Source organism: Metopolophium dirhodum, chromosome 8, assembly GCF_019925205.1.
Source record: "Metopolophium dirhodum isolate CAU chromosome 8, ASM1992520v1, whole genome shotgun sequence".
Classification (NCBI taxonomy): domain Eukaryota; kingdom Metazoa; phylum Arthropoda; class Insecta; order Hemiptera; family Aphididae; genus Metopolophium; species Metopolophium dirhodum.
In genome coordinates this window covers 15,666,178-15,687,053 of record NC_083567.1, presented here as the reverse complement: position 1 = coordinate 15,687,053, position 20,876 = coordinate 15,666,178, and the positions used below count along the sequence as shown (strand labels likewise).

Below are 20,876 nucleotides of genomic sequence, written 5' to 3'. Positions count from 1 at the left end.
AATTAAGTAACCACTAATTTATTGACAAAAATCAGCATAGAAATTACTGTCGCGTGTCTTCTACTATCCAAACTTTATTGTAATATTTGACCTAATATTGGCCACAGTTAAATTGCTATTGTTGGTTAGATGGTGATAGTTAGGAAGGATTTATGCAATAGGTTAAAAAATATACAATGAGTATTTCAATTCTATGATCATCGTGTATTTCATTTACATAATACAAAAAAGTTGTCATTAAAAGTTAAATTTGTCTAAATGACATTTTATTCAGCAAAGTAATGTCAAATTTAAGCAATTCTTATTAATTTATTCATATTTTACTAGGATGTTCAATTTACAAGATTCAATGCTACTATTATTTTTGTTAACCTGATAAATGTGTAGTAATATTAATGAAAATGTGCATGCGAAAAATGAAAAGAAAATGTTTTATTTGTATTGGGACTGAGATGTGTGTGAACGAATATTTGTTATTTGTTTGTTAGGTACCTAGATAATTCTGAAGCTACTGACTTCTAAATTATTTCCTTTGAAAGGTTTCACAGTTTATTTTGTTGGCACTCAGTTTGTGAATGTTCGACTCCGAAGTATGGATACTTATATAGTGATTTGTTATTCCTTATTACCACCAGCATTATTCAATCATATTTTTGTTTTAGGTAATATTACTTTTTTAGCGTAGTTAATTTGAAAGGAAAATATGTTGCATATTGTTATTCTTGAAATTTGCAATGATAAAATATTATTGTAAATCCTTCCATGTATCAAGATGCTCGATTGTAATTGAATGATAATTTGCATGATGCTTCAGTCACGACTATATGGGCCTGGCTGTAAAATACATTTTCTCTTGTCTTATTCCTCTTTAAATGTGTCTAGTTCCTTGATTATAAACACTTCATCGTTCCTATTTAAGACGTAATGTCGAAAAACAATAAATAAAAATAATAAAATCCCTATACTTTTATTTATACACTTTCACATTCTACAACATATTCTGACTATTACGTGTTTCCGAAGGCTAGTATTGATTGTAGGTTACAAGCGTGATTTAGAGGTCTCGTGTCAAGCGTTTCTTTTCTGTGTTTCAAAGTGTCAGATTATTTGACATTTCTTTGCTGATTGGGTGAATTTATCCAGACGCGCCACTACCCTGGGACGAATATTCCAATTTTATTATGTCGTTGACGACGAGTAAGTATGCTGTAGACTAGTCACGATTTCATATATTTATATGTACTATACGAAAATCACGTTTTCGGCGTTAATTATGTATAAATATATATGATTTCCGACAAATTTGTTAATAATGAAATTGAAATTCTGAAAATATAATTTACTTTTATTATACATTTTTTTGTAATTTACTAAATTTCAATTTCATTGTCGCATAACGTGTATGTAATAGTCTTAAGTCAAATTTGTCGTATTGTAATATTATAAGATTTAAGTTGTAATTATAATTAATTTGTATTAAAATGTGTATTTAAATTATTTTGTATAGGTACTTCATAAATATTTAAAATATTTGAATTTCTTTTAAAATTTTAGGTGAACAATGCAACAGCTAGAGTGCAGACTAAAAAAGTAGCTGCTCCTTTGCAATTACCAAATGGTTAGTATTTTTTTTTAAATTGTATATTTATAATTTATGATGTGGCGAGTATATTATAAATAATAAACTTTTATTTATAAGCATATATATAAGGTTTATTATACACACAAAATCATAATATATAGACCAATATTATGTACATAAAGTACTCACTAAAATGGCTTTCTTCACTATTGTTTGCTTATAAACATATTCATTTGGGCATTTGGCAATATATTTGATAATTTTTTTCGATGCTAATAGAAATAATATATATGTTAAGATTCCAATTTCAAATACATCAGATATTATTTGGACCGTGTCTCGAGTTGAGAATTCAAAACACGTATAATGGCTTTAGATAATCTGTAGGTGTTTTTCTTTAAGTATATAATGTACCGTGTTTAGTTTGTCTCTATATAAGGTAGATAATAGTGTGATCTTGGGATTTATAACTTCCAAGGTATATGATTCATATATATAGTTTTTCAATATGGTATTTACATTTTGTTATGTGTTTTGGTTGATTTCAATAGTATTACTCTCTAGAAACGGAGTATTGCCGAACCTTGGTGAGAAACTGTTTGCAAAAATTAGTGCATGTTTCCGAAACATTGACCATATTTTGATATATTTCATGCTTAAATATTGTTTTACTTAGTCGTTGATTTTCATTATTTAAGGAGCATGATATTTTATATGACCATTTTATTATTTTTGAACACGTCTCGGTTTTATTTTATGTTGGGGTACAATTTTATGTCACATTAATTGTACTTCTTTTAACTTGTAGTCAGTGGCGTACATAATATGAAACATTTTTGGGAGGGTTAGGCCAAGTTATTAAATACCTCATTTTAAAACCATTAAAAATCTTAAAGCAAAATAAAATAAATGAGAATTATGCTAAAAAAAAACTTATTGTGTGGAGGGGAAGATACCCATTATTCCCCCCCCCTTCCCCCAAAGGTACGCCACTGCGTGTAATACCTATATTTAGTTACACAATTATAACTAAAAGTTTCTTAAAACATAAGATACAAGTATTTGATGTATCTAGTTGTTTCACGAATTACAATGGTTGTCTGGGAACTTTTACAAGCTTTTGTAAACTTTTTTTAAATTACGCTTTAAGTAGTTGCACTACATTATATGTATAATATTGTATGTATGGTAAATTAATTATGTATTGGCTAACATTTGGTTTGTTCTTATTGTGGTTTGCAGTTTGTGTTCAGTGGCCTGAGGGTAAGTAAACTGCCAGTGCAATGTAAAATTTAAACGTAGTATGATGTGCATGATCTAACTAACATTTAGATAAATAGTACTTTAGAATTTCTTATAAGTTAAATTGCTAATTTAGTGTTTTAGATTAAACAGCATGATATACGAATTTTTACTTACGTGTACTGTATAATACTGTATAATAATATATATGTATGTATATCGCGGAAAAAAGTATATTTTCTCTATTTTAACGATAAAAATTGCATTACAGTATTTGTACTCAATTACATATTGTATATGAGTAAAGGATAATAAAATATACAATATATAGGTACAAGGCAATTTTTTGAGCACCCTTACCCCGTTTTAATTTGTATTTATTTTGATTTTTAGAATTTTTAAGTACTTACACCATATTGAAGACCGTATATAAAATACTTATAATTTTTTTAGTACTTAATTAGGTGTGGTGGTACAAACTTTTTTTATTCAAACCAACCTATTTCTCCGAATTGTTTAGTAAATGATTTTTTTTTAAACATTTTGGTTTATTGCAGAAGTTAACATTTGATAACGGTTCTGATTTCTTAATATGTAGTAAGGATTAGTCTATTAAATATTTGAGTAAATTATCATCTTGATTCTATCGATTATCCAAGAAGATAACGCCACATTCGCGCATTTATTGTCTCCGTCTTACAAGTGCGTATACATAGCAAAATAATCACGCTCAGCAGTTAATGTTTAGCTTCTTAGTTTAAAAATGTGAGTGAATCGACACTTTTATGAAACTTAATGATAAGAACATTGCTTGTGTTCCTAATCTAACCTAACCTATGTCGGTTTTTTACAGGAATTTGATTTATTGGAAAGTTTTGCGTACATAAAATAACGTAGTTTAAAAATGTTTTGAAACTTGCTCAAAAACTAAATTATCATAAAAAAAAGCTAACATACGAACACAAGTAATTAAGTTTCGTAATAGGTAGATTTATTTTAATTTTTAACTAATTAAAAATACGGTCGAGCGTAAATTTGGTATCTTACGCACTTGGAAAACGGAGACACTTGTCGTTTTCATATAGTAGTGAGCATAAATGTCAGTCCGAAACAACTCGTTACAATTTTGTAATCATAACCAACACACAAAAAAATATCTATTAAAAAAGAGAAGTTAGTATTTGGTTTTAGAGTGTAAAGTTCGTACACCACGTAGGAAAGGTGTTTAACAATCTAAATTTTTGATTACAAATGGTTCGATTAGCAGCAAGGCTTATAACTCATGGCTCTAAAAAAAATTTGTTATAAGTACAATGAATATACTCTTTAAAACATCCCTATAAGCGCTTAAATATGCATTAAAAATACCAAAATAAGCAAAAAAAAATATTAAGTAGATACATATTTTTTTTTTAAATTTTTAGAAATTAAAAATATTGAAAAATTTTACATTAGAATTGTTTATTGTGTTATTAGGTACTTTGGAGGCTACAGTACTAAAATAAACCAAATAAAAAACAAAATAGAATTTAAATTTTGAAATATGCAATATACAATTTGGTATTTAGCTGCTTGGTTTTCTGAAATAAATGTATAACTTACATAGGCATCTCTATCAAATAAAATATTCAATTGTTAGAAGTTATGGGCCCTGGTCATTAGAGGACGTTTGCACTTCTGCTGTGCAATATTTGTTTTCTCTCAGACACACGCGATACATGGATGGGACGCATTGTTTTTTTTTAATAATTTTTAAGTTATCTAAAAGAGAAATCACCACCTATTGAAAATTATAGAAAATAATATTTTTTGAGGTTTAGACTTATCGGTTTTATATTTTATTATTATTCGACTTTAAATGTAAATTAAAATGGATATTAAATTGTTTTGAGACAATATTTAGACAACTAGATATGTGATATCCTCAAAAATATTATTCTCTATAATTTTTATAATGAGTGATTTTGTGTGAATATGTTTTGTCGTGGAGAGAGAGAGAGATAGAGAGAAAACAAACAGTGCGCTGACATCCTCTTAATAATATAGACTGTAGTTAAAGATTCTAAGAAATATTAATTCGGATGAAGTTATAGTCGCTTAAGGTAATATCATGTTGTAAACGCGGTGAGCGTGCTCGATAAATTGCCATACGTGTATAATAATGTAAGAACGCTTTTGATGGGACGCGGGCACATGGGAAACAAACGTAAAACCGATATAATACCATTATTCTAATTACAACGTCATCGCGCACACGCGGTATTTTTTTCTATTTCATCAGCCGCCGCCGCAGCACTTAGAGGGGCAGCTATACAACGTGGACGAGCCGTGGCGGCCGCGAATGCCGTCAGGAACGCGGCCGCGATGGCTGCAGTGGCCGCGGCGTCCAACGGCGGGTTCCCTTCAGTAGGCAATCCAGGATTCAACACCGCCAGACTGCCGGCAACCAGCATTGCCGTCACGCCCAACCCGTTACAAGCCATCAACTCGGCTCCCGGTACTTACGCCCCGTGAGTACTAAAACATTCCTACGTTTATAAGTTTATTACATATCTATTAATAATACGTTATAAAATCGTGCGGTCGTCAACTTTGTGCCGGTCCGAACTTTCTTCTATTAGTACGTTACCGCCGATGGTATAAAATCACGTGGCCGTAAACACTGTGGTGACCATATCATTTTCAGTCTTCGAATCACTGTATAGTATTACTCGCATATGATGAGAAGGGCTGTGCATTTAATGCATTCCCCCTCCCCCTTTCTCATCAGTGTTTCACGTCTTTAGGTTAACTGTTATTTGATTGATTAACGAAATCGTTTTAGAGCTGGACTATTAAAAATACAATGAACGACTAACGAGTTACGTTACTAATTTGAAAATTATTATTTTTTATTCATATCACAATGTTTTAGCAAATAAAACAGGAAACAAAACCGACAAATTGGTTACAGAATTACAAAAGAATAAATTATTGCATTTAAATATTAAACTATAGTGTAATAATTAAAATTTAAAAGTGACTTTGAAAAAAAATGCAAAATATTTAATTACGATTTTATGCTATAATAATTACCGACTATTTAATTAGTAATTACTAATGTGACTGTGTTTCTTGCAGTTACTATACCGCCGACCATTGTGCTATAGTTTTTTTGATTGTCTTGGCCACTGCGTAAAATTTATATTCGATCATCTTCTAGATAAATACTATATTCATCTTATCCCTATCAATTTCCCGGGATTTTAATTTCTCATTTGATTGTTTAACTTCGTCTAATCACAAACGCTCCCCTTATATTATGTCACATACCACACTATCCATTCGAATCTGAATAATTCAATCCATGAAAACTATAGAAAATATACGCCCATCCGTCTATAATCGTCGATACTACCTCTCACTCCTAAAAATCACCAAAATCCACATGTATGTACCAACTATACCTGAGAATCTTCCCAGTTGTCTCGAAAGAAAATAGCGCCGCGACTTATTAGTAACATTTCTTAGATGAAAGTGTTACTAATGAGTGTCGTGTGATTCATTTTTTCAAGTCATTAAATTTAAAAACTAACAAAAAATATGCTTATTTTACAAAAAAAAAAATGCATAGATATTTTTATGGTATATACCTACTATTAGTATAATCTGTCCATTAATCTCCGCCGGCGATTGCATCATTTTATTACGTTTCGTTATACCTACCTCATTATAATCATTGTGAATGATTAAAACGATCATCATTTACGTATTTCTATACTAAAATCAATTTTATTTATTGAGCGTTAGTGTTAAATTCCATTCCAATATGTTGTATACACTTTATACACTATATAATATATAGTCTATAATATAATATAATCTTCAAACAATATTAATTATTTATAATTTTATGTATTTGAATGTGATAATATTATTTATTATTTATTATTTATTATACTTGTGTGAAATTAAACGAATTAGTTTGTTTTACATTTCCTTATTTGATCATATATTTTTTAGTTTGTTACTTACTAGTTTATTTATTAACATAAAAATATAATCATTTCATTTTCTGTTAAATAATAACTAAAAATTTGCGGTCTCTTTCAGAAAAATATATATTAATTAATTATCCCGTGAGTCTTAATTAGTTTTATTTGTTGTATTTTGGTTTGTGGCATAGTGAGTGGTATTAATCTTAAAATATTGATAATAGCAGGAATTTTTTATTCACTTAACTATACTATTTCTGTGAACCATCCTTGTGCAATCAATTTTTAATAACCTAATTCAATTTTATTTTGTATTACAATACCATCGATTAGGTATTTTTCAACGTTCATCGTAGTTGAATTGCATTCGAAATAACTGGTTTTGCAAGTTATGAAAATACACAGATATTTCAGATAACCAGTTAGGCATAGAATTATAATAATATGAAAACACTCACCACACACACTATACGTGTAGTAATTTTGGTTTCGAATAACGTTGCACACTCATGAACATAAAAAAAAATTCTTAAATTTTAAGTTTTGATCCTATACTGTAAAACCGGTTTAATCTCGACTTTTTTTTATATAATACTTAAATTATTTTTTTTATATATTAATATAGTATTATATAAAATGGTGTAAAATTATATTATTAATAAAGGCCTAAATAGTAAATAATATTTATGTCCAGCAACCCACTTGTGACGAATATGCTTTTTAATTTATTATTTAAGTAATATAAGACATATTATCCTGAAAATGTATGTATCCAAAAATTAAATAACAAATAAACGTATTTATAATTCATTTTTATTTGACAAAGTTATGTGTAGGGAGAGTAGAAATATTAATTTATTTTACATTGACTCAATTTTCTTATTTAATCTAAATAATTATAAATAATAAATTCTATGTAGCCTATTTTATTGTTGTTAACATATACATTTCTAGAAATGTATATTTTCATAATTATTTAATACTTCAATATCAAAGTGAGAACTTATTTTTTTTATTGGAAGAAAAACTTACAATCTATATTTATTTTATACAATGATAATTTATTTATCACTAACACGTAATGATGAGAATAGGTATCATTTTAATAACAGTATAAAGCATAATAATCGTAATCAGAGATCGTGACTTGAAGCCCTAAAAAAGGTTATTACAAGCACAATAGTTTTCTCTTAAAATCATTCATATAAGGGCTTTAATATACACTGAATATGCTAAAATATGCAGAAAAATGTATCGAATGTAAAAAAACAAATTAATTACATACCTAATATTTTTTTATTAAAATCGAGAAAGACTGAAAATATAAAATGGTGTAATTTGTTTTATTACCACAAAACGAGATAGCACGTGCCACGTGTTAATATATAAAGGGGCCTCCTTATCGATGGAATTACCTAACGGCATCTCATCCATCTCATATTTATATGACACATTATTATATAAATATTAACTGATAAAAAATATTAACACACACTGAAAAAAAAATAAACAATCTTTATTTCTACTTTCAAAAGATAATATAAGCATAAATACTTGGTAATAAAAACATAAAAATAGTAAAATAGCATCAAAACTTCGAAATATGCAAAAATATGCTACGAGCCCTGATCGTAATATTGAGAAACAAATTAGACATATTATATAATATATATTATGAAATAATTTAAAGTTTTCAAAAGTGATCGTTAGTATTTAAATTTATAATGTAATACATATTTTATTCATATGCTTCTAAATATGTTTTAACCATTTAGTCATATTTATCATTTATGTGCTTTAGATCGAATACAATAAGCATAACGCAATAAATTATAATCAAATGTGCAAAATAGGAATATGAACGATTATTAAATTATTTGTTTGAATTATACTATACCTAATTATATATTATTTATAAATTACTTATTAGTATTACATATTATTGAAAAATATCGAGAAAAACTGTAAACAATGTTTACGGCTTTTCATTCTTACCACCAGTAAAATGTGTTTCAGTGGAGTGTACTATGATCCATTCCTGGCAGCTCAAGCTGCAGACAATAACTACAGGTTACAGGTAATATTTTTTGTATTATTTATACTTTCTTTATTTTATATTAATCATTAATGAATGTATTAAATATTTTACAAAAAAACACTAAGTACCTACCATGTCAAATTTATAATACATTATAATTTATATTTAACTAGTCGACAAAAATGGGTGGTTACACAATATTTTTTTAAGTCGGGTTTCTCTCCACTTTGTAAAACAATTGTTTTCATTTGTTTTAATTCGATTTATATTCAAGTCTGGTTGGCTAAGAACTCACAAATAATAACGTGTTTCGCGTCTAAACTGTGTTTTAAGGCTTATTATATTGATTATGAAAAGGTGACCCGATAAATGAATTGAGAATTAGTTGAACTGGTGTTGGTATTTTTTTTCAGGCAGGAGCAGTCAATGAGGTAAATGACGATTCATATAGTATAATCACAAACTATTCCTATCCTATACAAAGTTCTTATTCTTCATCTCTCTTATTATTTTTAATTGCATTAAATTACAATATCAAAAAAAAAAAAAAAACTTGCGTTCCTATTCTATATTTAAACATGAACAATTTGCTCAATTCATTCCAATCGTCATTCTTGAAATTCGTTTTAGAAAAAATCTTATGTGTAACGGATTACAAAGGCTGGAAAAGGGAAATATGACGTGAGTTTTATATACGAAAAAAAACATGACGAATGGCATGGCCGGCCTTTTTTTTCTTGACATCACCGCTTCTATAATGTAGATGCACTGAGAAATCAGTGTCTTGATCAATATTTTATATTTTATTATATGCGGTTACAAAGTAATATTTGTACATACCTATATTATATTAATTTTATTAACACCAAATTCTGTTATTCGGAATTTTCCTGAAAGTTTGTACTAATCGGTTACATATATAGAGCGCTAATCATTATTTATTATTAACACTACGTTACATATATTTGAATTTTTGCACAGTCTTTGATTCCTGTGATTTTTATTTTTATTTTTTTTTAGAACATTAGGCATTTGTTGCCTGATTTTAGAATCAATAGCATTTATGAACATTAATGACACACACACATACACATAGTACATACGTGTTATATTATTAGGTATATATAGTGATGGGTATTTTATGCGTTTCGATCGTTTTGTCTTATTTCGACATCTTATTGAAGTACATATAATATTAAGTCTACAATAATAATAGCAAGCACTATTATAATATACACACCCGTGTTTACTAAGTCATATATATATATATATATATATAATCCATTTACTTAGTTATGTTTAAATACGACGTAATATGATGTATATGACGTGTACACTTTTAAATGTTTACACTAATATATTGTTAGTCTATAGAGTGAAAGGGTGAAAAATGATATTCATAAATAATTCAAACAACACGATTAATGTGGAAATGTGTCGCTACCCCGAAGTGGTAAATGGCATCAGTTGAGTATTTAATTTCTACGTTAGACTTTGATTGGTATAAGACTGTGCAACATATTTAGTGTTTATTTATTTATTTTTCGGTGGCGGAATCGTTTGTGAAATTTTTTATATATTGAAATGGCCTATTATTAAAAAAAAAAAGTAAAAAATAATAATAATAAAAAAATTGCATGTGACAAAAAAATATATATATACGAGCACAAACTCACTTGCTAACTATTATACAGGTTGAATTATATAGTATGTTTAACAATTTTTTTTATCGTATCTATATTTGTACAAGGAAAACAAATTTGTTGATTATTAGTCGTTTTTTATAACATAAATAATGTACCTACATCAAATATATACATACACTTCATTATTATTATGTGTATATGTATATTGTATTTTTATTTTTTTATTTTTTATTTTTTTTTGGGTTGCCTGTTATTTCTTTCTCCTTACATATATATATATATTGTGTATTGGCTGTTTTGTTGGGGAAATATTATGTAGACGAAAAGCTATGCTTGTAGCGTTTCACTGAGAAAATAAAAATTTCAAATTTGGGCATTATAATAATATATAATAATACATCTTAATACTATACTAGCCTTTGTTGAAAATATATTTATATTTATATATATATATAATTATGTGTCTTATCATTTATTTGTGTTGCTAGAAATGTACTGCTATCTATCATAATATTATTAAACGGAACATTTTAGGGTGATATGCCACATATTAGCTGAACGTACAGCTAACTGTTGCATGTGAAATGGTTCATAGTGGTTTTTTTTTAAAAAAATTTTTTGTGTGTATTCACATATTATATATATATATTTTAGATGGTTTTCAAATCATTTTTATTCATAATATTATAAATCCATAAATATATGTATACGAATTTATTATTATTGTTTCTAATTTTTTTTCTTTTTTGTTCCGTTTATTCTAACCGTAGGAATTATAACATAATTCATAATCATTAATGAAATATGGTATATGTATTGTTTTAACGCACGGACTTCGCCAATTTCTATGTATAGAGGCATTTCGCATACATAATATACATTTAAATGTAGATGAGGTGCCTGATTGTGGACAATCGTTTTATTTATTTTTTTTTATTTTTCGTCTTGATTAACCGAAACCGTATATTATTATCTTACATCTCTAATATCACAAGTATTTAGAGGTTATTATATATTCGACTACACTGTACTGGGCAAGTTATAAATTTATACATTTCCACCGCTCTCTGGTTGTATATTATTATTGATATATTATTATACAGTGTGGCTTACACCTCGTGATTTTCTATTTTTTAATACATAATATTCTCACTAATTTATTAACTTGCCTATAGTGTATGGAATTGTTATTGCATCGCGGTAAATTTAAAATTATTGAATCAATATTGTTTTGTTTTAAAAATGTATGTATTTTTTAAATTATTATGACATGCATATTACCTATACATTCAATTCTTGTCCAATTTTGTGTTGATGAATATTATATATTATATATATATACTTACAGGCGGATTTAATTTAATTTTTCTTTTTTTTTCGACGCTGGTATCGGTGGTTAAGGGGTGAAACTTCTATTATAAGTAATAATGGAAAAGCGCAACTTAACGTCATAAAAGCAATAATATTACTTAACGTTATATATATATTATATATTATTATGTCTATGTAATCGTTATATATTTGTTTTTCACTTTTATAAGTAAATTAAGTATTTTTATATTATACTATATATAATATATATATATATATATACAACAACAACAACAATAATATAATAATAATAATAATAATAATATAATGCTTGATTGATTCCGGTATAACGCGTCCACGTGTGATAATGTGCCTGCATTTTTTTTTTTGTATATGTAACGAATTTTTGTTTTACTAATCGTTCCAAAAACAGGTAGCTGCCGCAGCAGCAGCCGCGTCGCCCCTACTTAAGGCCGCAGCCGCAGCCCAAGGGACTCCTGCGTTGTCGTCCGCCGCAGCGGTGGCCCAAGCGCAACAGGCGTCCTACGTTGCCGCCGCCACGTACACGGCCGCAGCGGCCAGAGCGTACAACGCGGCGGCTGCAGCCGCCAACAATCAGATGGCCAACCCGGCGGCCGCCGCCGCTGCTACGTACACGGCGTTGCCAGCTGGGTGAGAGTGATAATAAACTATATCATGACGATGATGATAAATTGTTTCCCTTATAAGTTATAACTTCATAATACGATGATATTATTATTATTATTATTTCACCAAACACACATTGCACGACCGTCGTCATGATCAGTTAATCCGTAGCTCTATACACATATTATTATATTATTATATAATAATAATTATGATCTATAATATTTGGGAAAATAACGTTTTTAAAATAATTATGTCGTTATGAGGTGAGTGGAGCGGTTGGTTCACGTTAAGTGGATTTTGACCACGCACCATTAATTAACATGGCATGTATCCGATTTTATTTTATATAAAATACAATTTGAAATCGTTTTCTATTTTAGCCACACTGATTATCTATGATTTATCTTAGTACTTCTATAATATAATATCTATGTCATGTATTTATTTAATTTATTTAATAATTATATAAATATACATGTTACATAGAATACAGGACGAATACCTAGTATAGTATTTAAATTACCTTCTATATTTTAAACATGTACAATTACCTACTTTCATACTTAGGATCTATTAAAAAAATATGCTCTTCCTCCAATGGCACATTTCTGAACACACGCCTCTGTATGTAGTACATCTTAGCGAAGAGTTGAAAACATAAATTATTGTCGACCTCCTGCTAGGGGCGTATTTTAAGAAGGAGGGACAGCTATTGCTCCCTGATATTTTTTTCCCGTTTAATATATTGTCTAAACTATATTTTATTAATATATACCCAATATCAAATTCTCAGTTTTCACAAAAAAATATGAAACACAATAGTATACTTTAATATAATATATTATTTATCTTTTTTATCTTGTAATTTTGTGTTGACATTAGAAAATACATACATTTATTTGAAACCACCTCAAAAAAACAGTTGCCCATTTTTTAGTCCATAAAAAAATAGGGTATCCAATATCGACCAAACATCATAATTCATAACATATTTGTTAAATGATTAAAAGATCGTAAAAATGCCCTCCGCCTACGAAAATACATAACTTTTAACCACCATCTACCCTAAATGTGAGCTCACGCAGCACATACAGTGTCAAACAATTTCTTATTTTTTAGTTGCAACCGTCCGCGCTCAGTCGAGTTTAATTCGTTTGGACAGGCCAGGCACACGTTTTATGCGCACGGCGGATCGCGTTTCTTTTTAATTTTGGGTTTTTTTTGCCGTCGTTGGGGGTATATAAAAAAAGCTGCCGGCCGGATTTATTTCGCGATCGTATTTTCTATTGGTCTAGCTCGGGTCGAATGCAACACGCTGCGGGTAATTCGAGAACATAAAATATTATACGAGCGGAATAATAATAATATACTACCCATATAATATACCGCCGGACAAACTGTTGTTGCCGTCGTGGTCGTGTAGGTATTTCGACGTCGTCTATATTACATTGTTAATATATTATATCCGTTAGATCGCGCGTTTATCCCGTCAAAACACTACTTCGTTATATTATTTTCAACGGTGAAGAGTGTGTCATATTTGCTGTCGCATCATTCAACTATTGTATAGTGAAAAATCGTTTCGACAGATATTCCTCGCAAACGCATAACAAATAACGCTCGTGAATTTGACAACGGATAGGTTAAATATATCATATATCACGTATGTATAATGTATAATATATAGGTAACGGTCGTTTGTCACTATACGTCTATATATACATACGACAGGCGAAAATAAACCCGTAATACACTGCTTCACACGTCTCGTTATTTACCATATTAAATGCACTACAAATTACAATACAGTTTATTGATCCGATTTACCCTTATAAAACTACATTCGTCGATAGCGGTCGGCATTAACATCCTTCTTCATTCGTCGCTATTAACTGCGAAGATAAGTTCCATTGAAACCTGCCTGAAACAGCTAAAAAAAAAACACCTTTATAAAGTTAAAATCGTGTTATAGGTACAGGATTTCATTTAAATGGCTATGTTAATTTTTATGTTTAAAAAAAATATATTCCATATTTGATAGATATGAATTTATCAATGTTTTTAGCGTTGGATAATCTGTAGGTATATATTATTTCATAATTAATATACGATAGTATATACTGACTTCCCAATATATGTGTGCGCGCACGTCTTTGTTCTTCTCCGAATGATCTCACTTTTTAGTGGTAACTAATTACGTATTATAAATGAATTTAATTATTTATTCAATTCTCGCGTCCAACAATATTATAGTCATCATCGCACAATAGAATAATAAAATATTGATGAATTAATATTTAATGTTGTTCAAAAATGTATGGTCTCGTATGCCAGAATAAACAGAATATTTCACGGTATTTATATATATTGTGACAATAAGTGTATGTAAATAGTTATTACTAATTGTTATTCGTATGATATATAATATTGACTATTGTGCACTACGATTATTTTTTCATAATATCGTATGCGTTCACCTTCATTAATGGGCAATTGCCAATAGGCAATAAGTATAATAACGTATACAATGCATGTATGTATGTTTTTCGAATAATAACGAAAACAATACGTCTTACATGCGTTATAATATAATATTATATAAAATATATAATATAAATGTATAGAAACGTTTAACTGACCACGACGATGGAATTGTATATTTACTTAGTTAGCGATAAGTAAAAGAAAACTGCATGCAAGTACATAGTTTTCTTAAATCGTAGTGTAAAAACTAAAAGCTTTTTATTTTGTGTTTATTCGTTCTGTATTTTGGCTTTGTATAGCTTATATATATATATATATAAATATTATTTGTTCATTCTTTTTAGATAAAATATTTTTTTTTGTGTTTTGTGCAGTTCTTTTTGTTCGATGTAACTTCTGCATTTTTACGTGTTGTGTGAATTTTTGGTTTGTTATACATATTATTTGTTTGTTTTGTTTTATTCCAATTGATTAATTATTTTTTCAACTGATATCATATTTTTATCTATTACGATTATAATTTAAGGGTGAGAAATCACTTTCGTTTGTTTTTTATTTTATGATTTCGATTAGTGTTAGGTTAGGATTGCTGAATTTTAAATAGTACAAACCCATTCCGTTTGTTTAAATAAAATCATAAACCTACATTTAACCATATATATTCCATACCTGTTACGGGCGTGTAAATCAATAACTAATTTTGTATTATTTTGTTTTTTACGAATGCGTTTTTAGATATACTGGGCGTGAGTACACCGCAGAATCATACTTAGCTAGTCACGGTATCGGTCCAGTCACTGGATACGGGGTTAGTATATTTTTATTTTATAAACACACATATATAATAATGTATATATATATGTATTATAATATAATATTACATTAATAAATTATTGATGTGAAATTTTTACGCCACGTTCGTTCCAAAAGTCAACCGGTTTTTCAGCATTCGAAACTTACGCCGCATAATCGTTATATTATATAGTAACTATAGGTACCTATAATAATAATAATAATATTTATTAATATTATTATTATTATTATAGTAGCCGTGTATTTCAGATAATAAATCTTCCATTTAAGATACAAATCGCGTACTCCTTTAAAAAAATAACCATGAAAATGACGCGATTCCGAAAGTTAAAACATTGCTCTTCAGTATTTTACTTGATAAATTATTCAAATGGGCACATAAAAAAAATTGTTCTTATCACTCAAGGTGACTTGTTTTTTATTCATCTAAAACTATATGGATTTATTAACTTTAATCTGACGTTCTGTGAACAATCTCAAATATTTTCTTAAAATTTAAAAAAATCTATTTATCATTTAATTTGTAAGTAAAATTAGATTTCTAGAAAACGATCTTAACTGTTCTAAGTTAATTTACGCCCTATAATATAGGGTGAAACCCCTTAAAAATCGTAACCTTCCCTTTTTAGCTGACTCAATTTTTGGCCAAACCAAAATGTTTAATAATTACTTTATGTTACAAAAAAAGTATTAAAAACATAAGTTGTTTAAAAAAACATAGGTTTACCTACCTATATAATTTTTGTTATTAATTATTTGATCGTTGATCGTCGAGTGTGATTGTGACGGTAATTACGTCATGTACCAAAATAAAAATAGATATCTAATAAATAAATCATTTTTAATACTTTTCTGTATGTACACAATAAAGTACCAACCTAAATGTAGACAAAATATGTGCAATGTGCATGTAACTGGTAATAGATACTGATCAAATAACTATTAACAAAAATTATGTATTATTAATTATATATTACCTGTATAAAATGAGCATTCGCCTTGTCTAGCTTCTAAATAAATGTTACGATAATTCACAATTGGCCTTTAAGGTCTGAGTAGTGGATGAGTCCTAGTGGGGGACCACCCTTAAACAACTAAAAACAAACGGTCGATATGTGCGTCGTGTACACGTCATAAAATATGATCGAGTTTAATAATATTATAAATTATAATATTGTGTCAACGATATATTTAATGACGGTTATGTAATTTATATAATCGCACTGCTAAGGACGCGTGAAATGTGTTTTCATTAAAATTAATTGGTTTTATATCATATATCGAGTATCGTTCTATACGGTTTGTTAAATTAATTTTATTACTGTCATTTGACGGACCATAAAATGCTATTCGCGGAATGATTCATCTCTGTGTCCGACCAATGTCGTTATTAAAAACGGTTGGCGCAAAACGATGATATTATTACTTAACATTAAAAAAAAATCCCTTGTGTTTAATTAAAACGATTGATTGTTCATCTATTTTTAGTCGTCGGTAGCGTGACGAGGTCAGAGGCGAGCATTTCGGTTCGCAACCACTACCCTATCCACCCATTATCTGCTTTAATAAAATACCATAATTTTGAATCGACCCGATCACTGTATCACTCATCAGTACAATAGTGGACATTGATATTAGCCTTCTTCTCCCAAATGGAAGTGTATGTACTTCCGAATACCATGTAATTGAAATGTGATCACATGACCAAAAAGAAAAATATAAAAAAATTCAACCTCATAATCCGCTTATAATATGTTCACCGTTTCTGGCGGCGTTAGTGGCCTCGAATCGTCACGCCCTAATATACTATATAATTTTGGATGTGATATTTAACCTGACGGTTAACACTAGTATTTTCAAAAAAAAAAATAAATGTAGCACCCGGAAGGTCAACGAGACAAATAAAAACTTAAAATGTATCTGTGTTTAATATTGGGCTATTTAATATTTCGAATTATTCAAGTTTTAAAACTAGTATTATTTCTCTATTTTAAAATTGCTTATGTCGACAAATATTAGTGGTTAATCAATTTGAGGATTTGTTACTTTGAAAGCTGTTACAGTAACAAAAAAAAAATTTTATCTCGCATTTACATTTTACTTAGGTACTATTTAGTACTTTGCTAAGTAGGCTTCATTGGTTTTGGAAACATAATTTATTCACCAAAATAATCTTGATTAGTGGATATCAATTTTTTTTTTTAAATGCATTAGTATATAATATAATACTTGTTTGAAATTGCATTTTGTAAAAAAAACTGGTCAAGTAAACAAATTAATATTTCAAAAAATGCTATTCGCTTTTTTTGAGAACTTCTCCCTAGAATATTCTGGTGAATAGATTGTATCATTCATTGAAAACAATTTTTAATGTTTCTATAATATATTATATTATTGTGTAATACAATGTTTTGTTTTTATATTTGATTTCAGCCAATGTACCGAAGTGGCTACAACCGATTCACCCCGTACTGATTATAATATAATAATATTATCCTATGAGATTATTATATACATATTTACATTACGATTAACTATAATTTTTACTCATGCATATATATGTGTAATAAGGCAGCCATAAAAAATAATATAAATATATATATATATATATATATATATATTATACTATAGATCCATTGAAAAACATATATATTGACGACACAATGACGAGATGCAAGTAGATTATTTTAACTTCCTCCCATATGATACCTACTCTCCTCTGACACCGAGAGAGAGACTTGGGCAACGATTTTAGTAATATTTTTTGAAAAAATAATTAAACACGCACACACATATTATACATTATACTTATTACATAATTAATTAACTGTTGTCTACGTTATCGTGTCGTCGTCAATATTGCGTAAAAAGTATAAAAAGCCGACCATCCCGACCCATTCATTACTCTTTTCCCACGACCACTAAATATTTTTTTTCAAGTTAAACTATTATAGGTATTTATATGTATTAACGATTTAGGACTTTGAACCCTCCCCGAATTTTGTACATCCGAATCTTTTGTACGCCATTTATTTATTTATATTATTATTTTAATTGTTATTACCAATATGATTATTATTCGTTCCCCGATTCACATGCTCCTCCGAGTAGACCCGTTTCTAAATATTGTTTAAATATATTGATAAATAATAACCATGAACAAAATATCATGACAAAAAAAAATAAATAAAAAAAACAAACAAACAAACAAAAAAATTTACCTTAGATTTAGAACGCCTACGTTTGTGTGATATACTATATTATATTATATGCGTTATTATTATTTAACATAAAATCGTTTGAATCTCAATTGATGGACATTCGTGAGTTGGTAGGAATAAAATGAATCTCGACAGTAATAATAATTGTTAATTTTAATGATGATGGTAGGAATATAAACAACATCGAAAGGCGATCAAAAAGAGCGACGGACGGTCGGTCGACTTTTTTTATTCATTTAATTTTTCTGTTTTTGTTTCATAAGAGTAAAATTTAAAGGCCGCCGCTGCCTTTTGATTACGTTTGTTGCCAAAATACCACCGTAGACCACGTTTTTATTTTAACTGACTTGTAATTATATTTCGAATAATTATTGTTGCGCGCTTGTCTGTGGTCAAAACGTGTGTATAATGTATATTATTATAGGAAAAACGATCTGAATGTTCACCAACCCCAACAAACAAATATATATATATATATATATACGTATAAAGAGCTCTCTCAATTTGTTTGTATGTTTTTTTTAGTTCATTTTATTACTTATATATATAATAATATATTATAATTTTAAGTTTTATTATTACTATTATATTTTTTTTCTTTTATACGGAAGCTCCGAACAAGAAACATCACACTTAGATTTTTGTTTGTTTTTATAATATAATAATTATTATCATTATATATATATTACTATTAAACATTTTGTACAATCGTGTCTAGTTAATTTATTTATTCTGTTAGCGAGTACAAAATGACGATGTAATATTTATTTATGTACCATATTATTATGAATAATGATGATAATAATAGCGCACAACATAATATTATATACATTTTTTTTCTAAATAAAAAGACCGCACAAATATTATCGTGTTACGAAACCAAAAAAAAAAAAAATAATTTAAACAAAAACAATTGTGTACCAATCATTCGATTGTTAATATATAATTATAAAATATATAATTTTAATCCAAATTTTGTTTATCCCTCCCCTTGTTATTATTATAATTTGTAATGATATTTTATAAAATGAACAATTATTATATAATATTTTATGGTTCAAATGTTGAAAGCACGTTTATTTATTTCCTTTCCTAATCTATACACAATATACCCCCCCACCGTAAATAATATAAAATAGTGATCAAATACAACACAAAACACATTATAATATTGTATTTAAGTATTTAACATGAAATATTTGGTGCTTCTAGTTTCTTATTGGAGCGATGAATGTATTATTTTTACATGTGTGCTTTTTTTTTGTATATGTTCACGATAAGTAGTCGAAATAATGCTTCGATTTTGTACTTAGGTAAGTTTTCTGATAAGTTAATCTAATTGGTGCAATACTTTAGGTCAAAATTCAGAAGTTTTCCAAAGCCTCGAGAAAAACCAAAAAAAGTTACGTAAAAACTGTTTTTTACGTAAAATCGATTTTATTTTTTAATGTTACTATGAAAAAATGAATAGATACTTACATGTTATTTTTACTGAATTTTTATATTAGCATTTTCTATACACGATAACATTTTCAAAACATTTTGACTCGTTTTGAGCTATTTATATACATTTTATATTTAAGTTTTAGTTTTTAAAAAAAAAATTAATGTTAATTAGGTAATTTATTTTTGTTGTGTCGAAATGCATGAAAATGTATTAAAGGTTCTTCTTAAATTGTTACAATAACAGTTAAGATATATTAAAGATACATAGTCATGAATTCTTTTTATAAGTATTTAATATTAGTTTTCACCAAAATTTCGAAAATGCGCAAATTAGTTTGTAGTTAAAAATAATTAAAATGTTCAATTTTTATAAATGAGGATTGAAAATTTGAAGCAAGAATTGTCATACATATTTTATACTGTAACTAAAAAATATACTTACATGTTTTTTTGTAGACATTTTAAGGA

At 28.0% G+C, this 20,876-nt stretch overlaps 1 protein-coding gene across 9 annotated transcripts in view; it reads left to right on the top strand.

The window, feature by feature from the left end:
* LOC132949893 (RNA binding protein fox-1 homolog 2-like) overlaps nt 1–20,377 on the top strand; it is a 41,436-nt gene extending 21,059 nt beyond the window's left edge. Inside the window, exons 5-12 of one of the 9 annotated variants that reach the window (XM_061021015.1) lie at nt 1,555–1,618; nt 2,134–2,169; nt 5,106–5,334; nt 8,800–8,875; nt 9,250–9,267; nt 12,227–12,465; nt 15,664–15,736; nt 18,175–20,377. In XM_061021015.1, the coding sequence (XP_060876998.1) occupies nt 1,555–1,618; nt 2,134–2,169; nt 5,106–5,334; nt 8,800–8,875; nt 9,250–9,267; nt 12,227–12,465; nt 15,664–15,736; nt 18,175–18,216 (777 nt within the window). In that variant the 3' untranslated portion in view covers nt 18,217–20,377. Of the gene's footprint in view, nt 1–1,554; nt 1,619–2,133; nt 2,170–2,824; nt 2,846–5,105; nt 5,335–8,799; nt 8,876–9,249; nt 9,268–12,226; nt 12,466–15,663; nt 15,737–18,174 lie in introns of all 9 variants that reach the window. The other 8 variants (XM_061021016.1, XM_061021009.1, XM_061021011.1 and 5 more) reach the window with 8 other exon arrangements.
* Nucleotides 20,378–20,876: the final 499 nt, after the last annotated feature.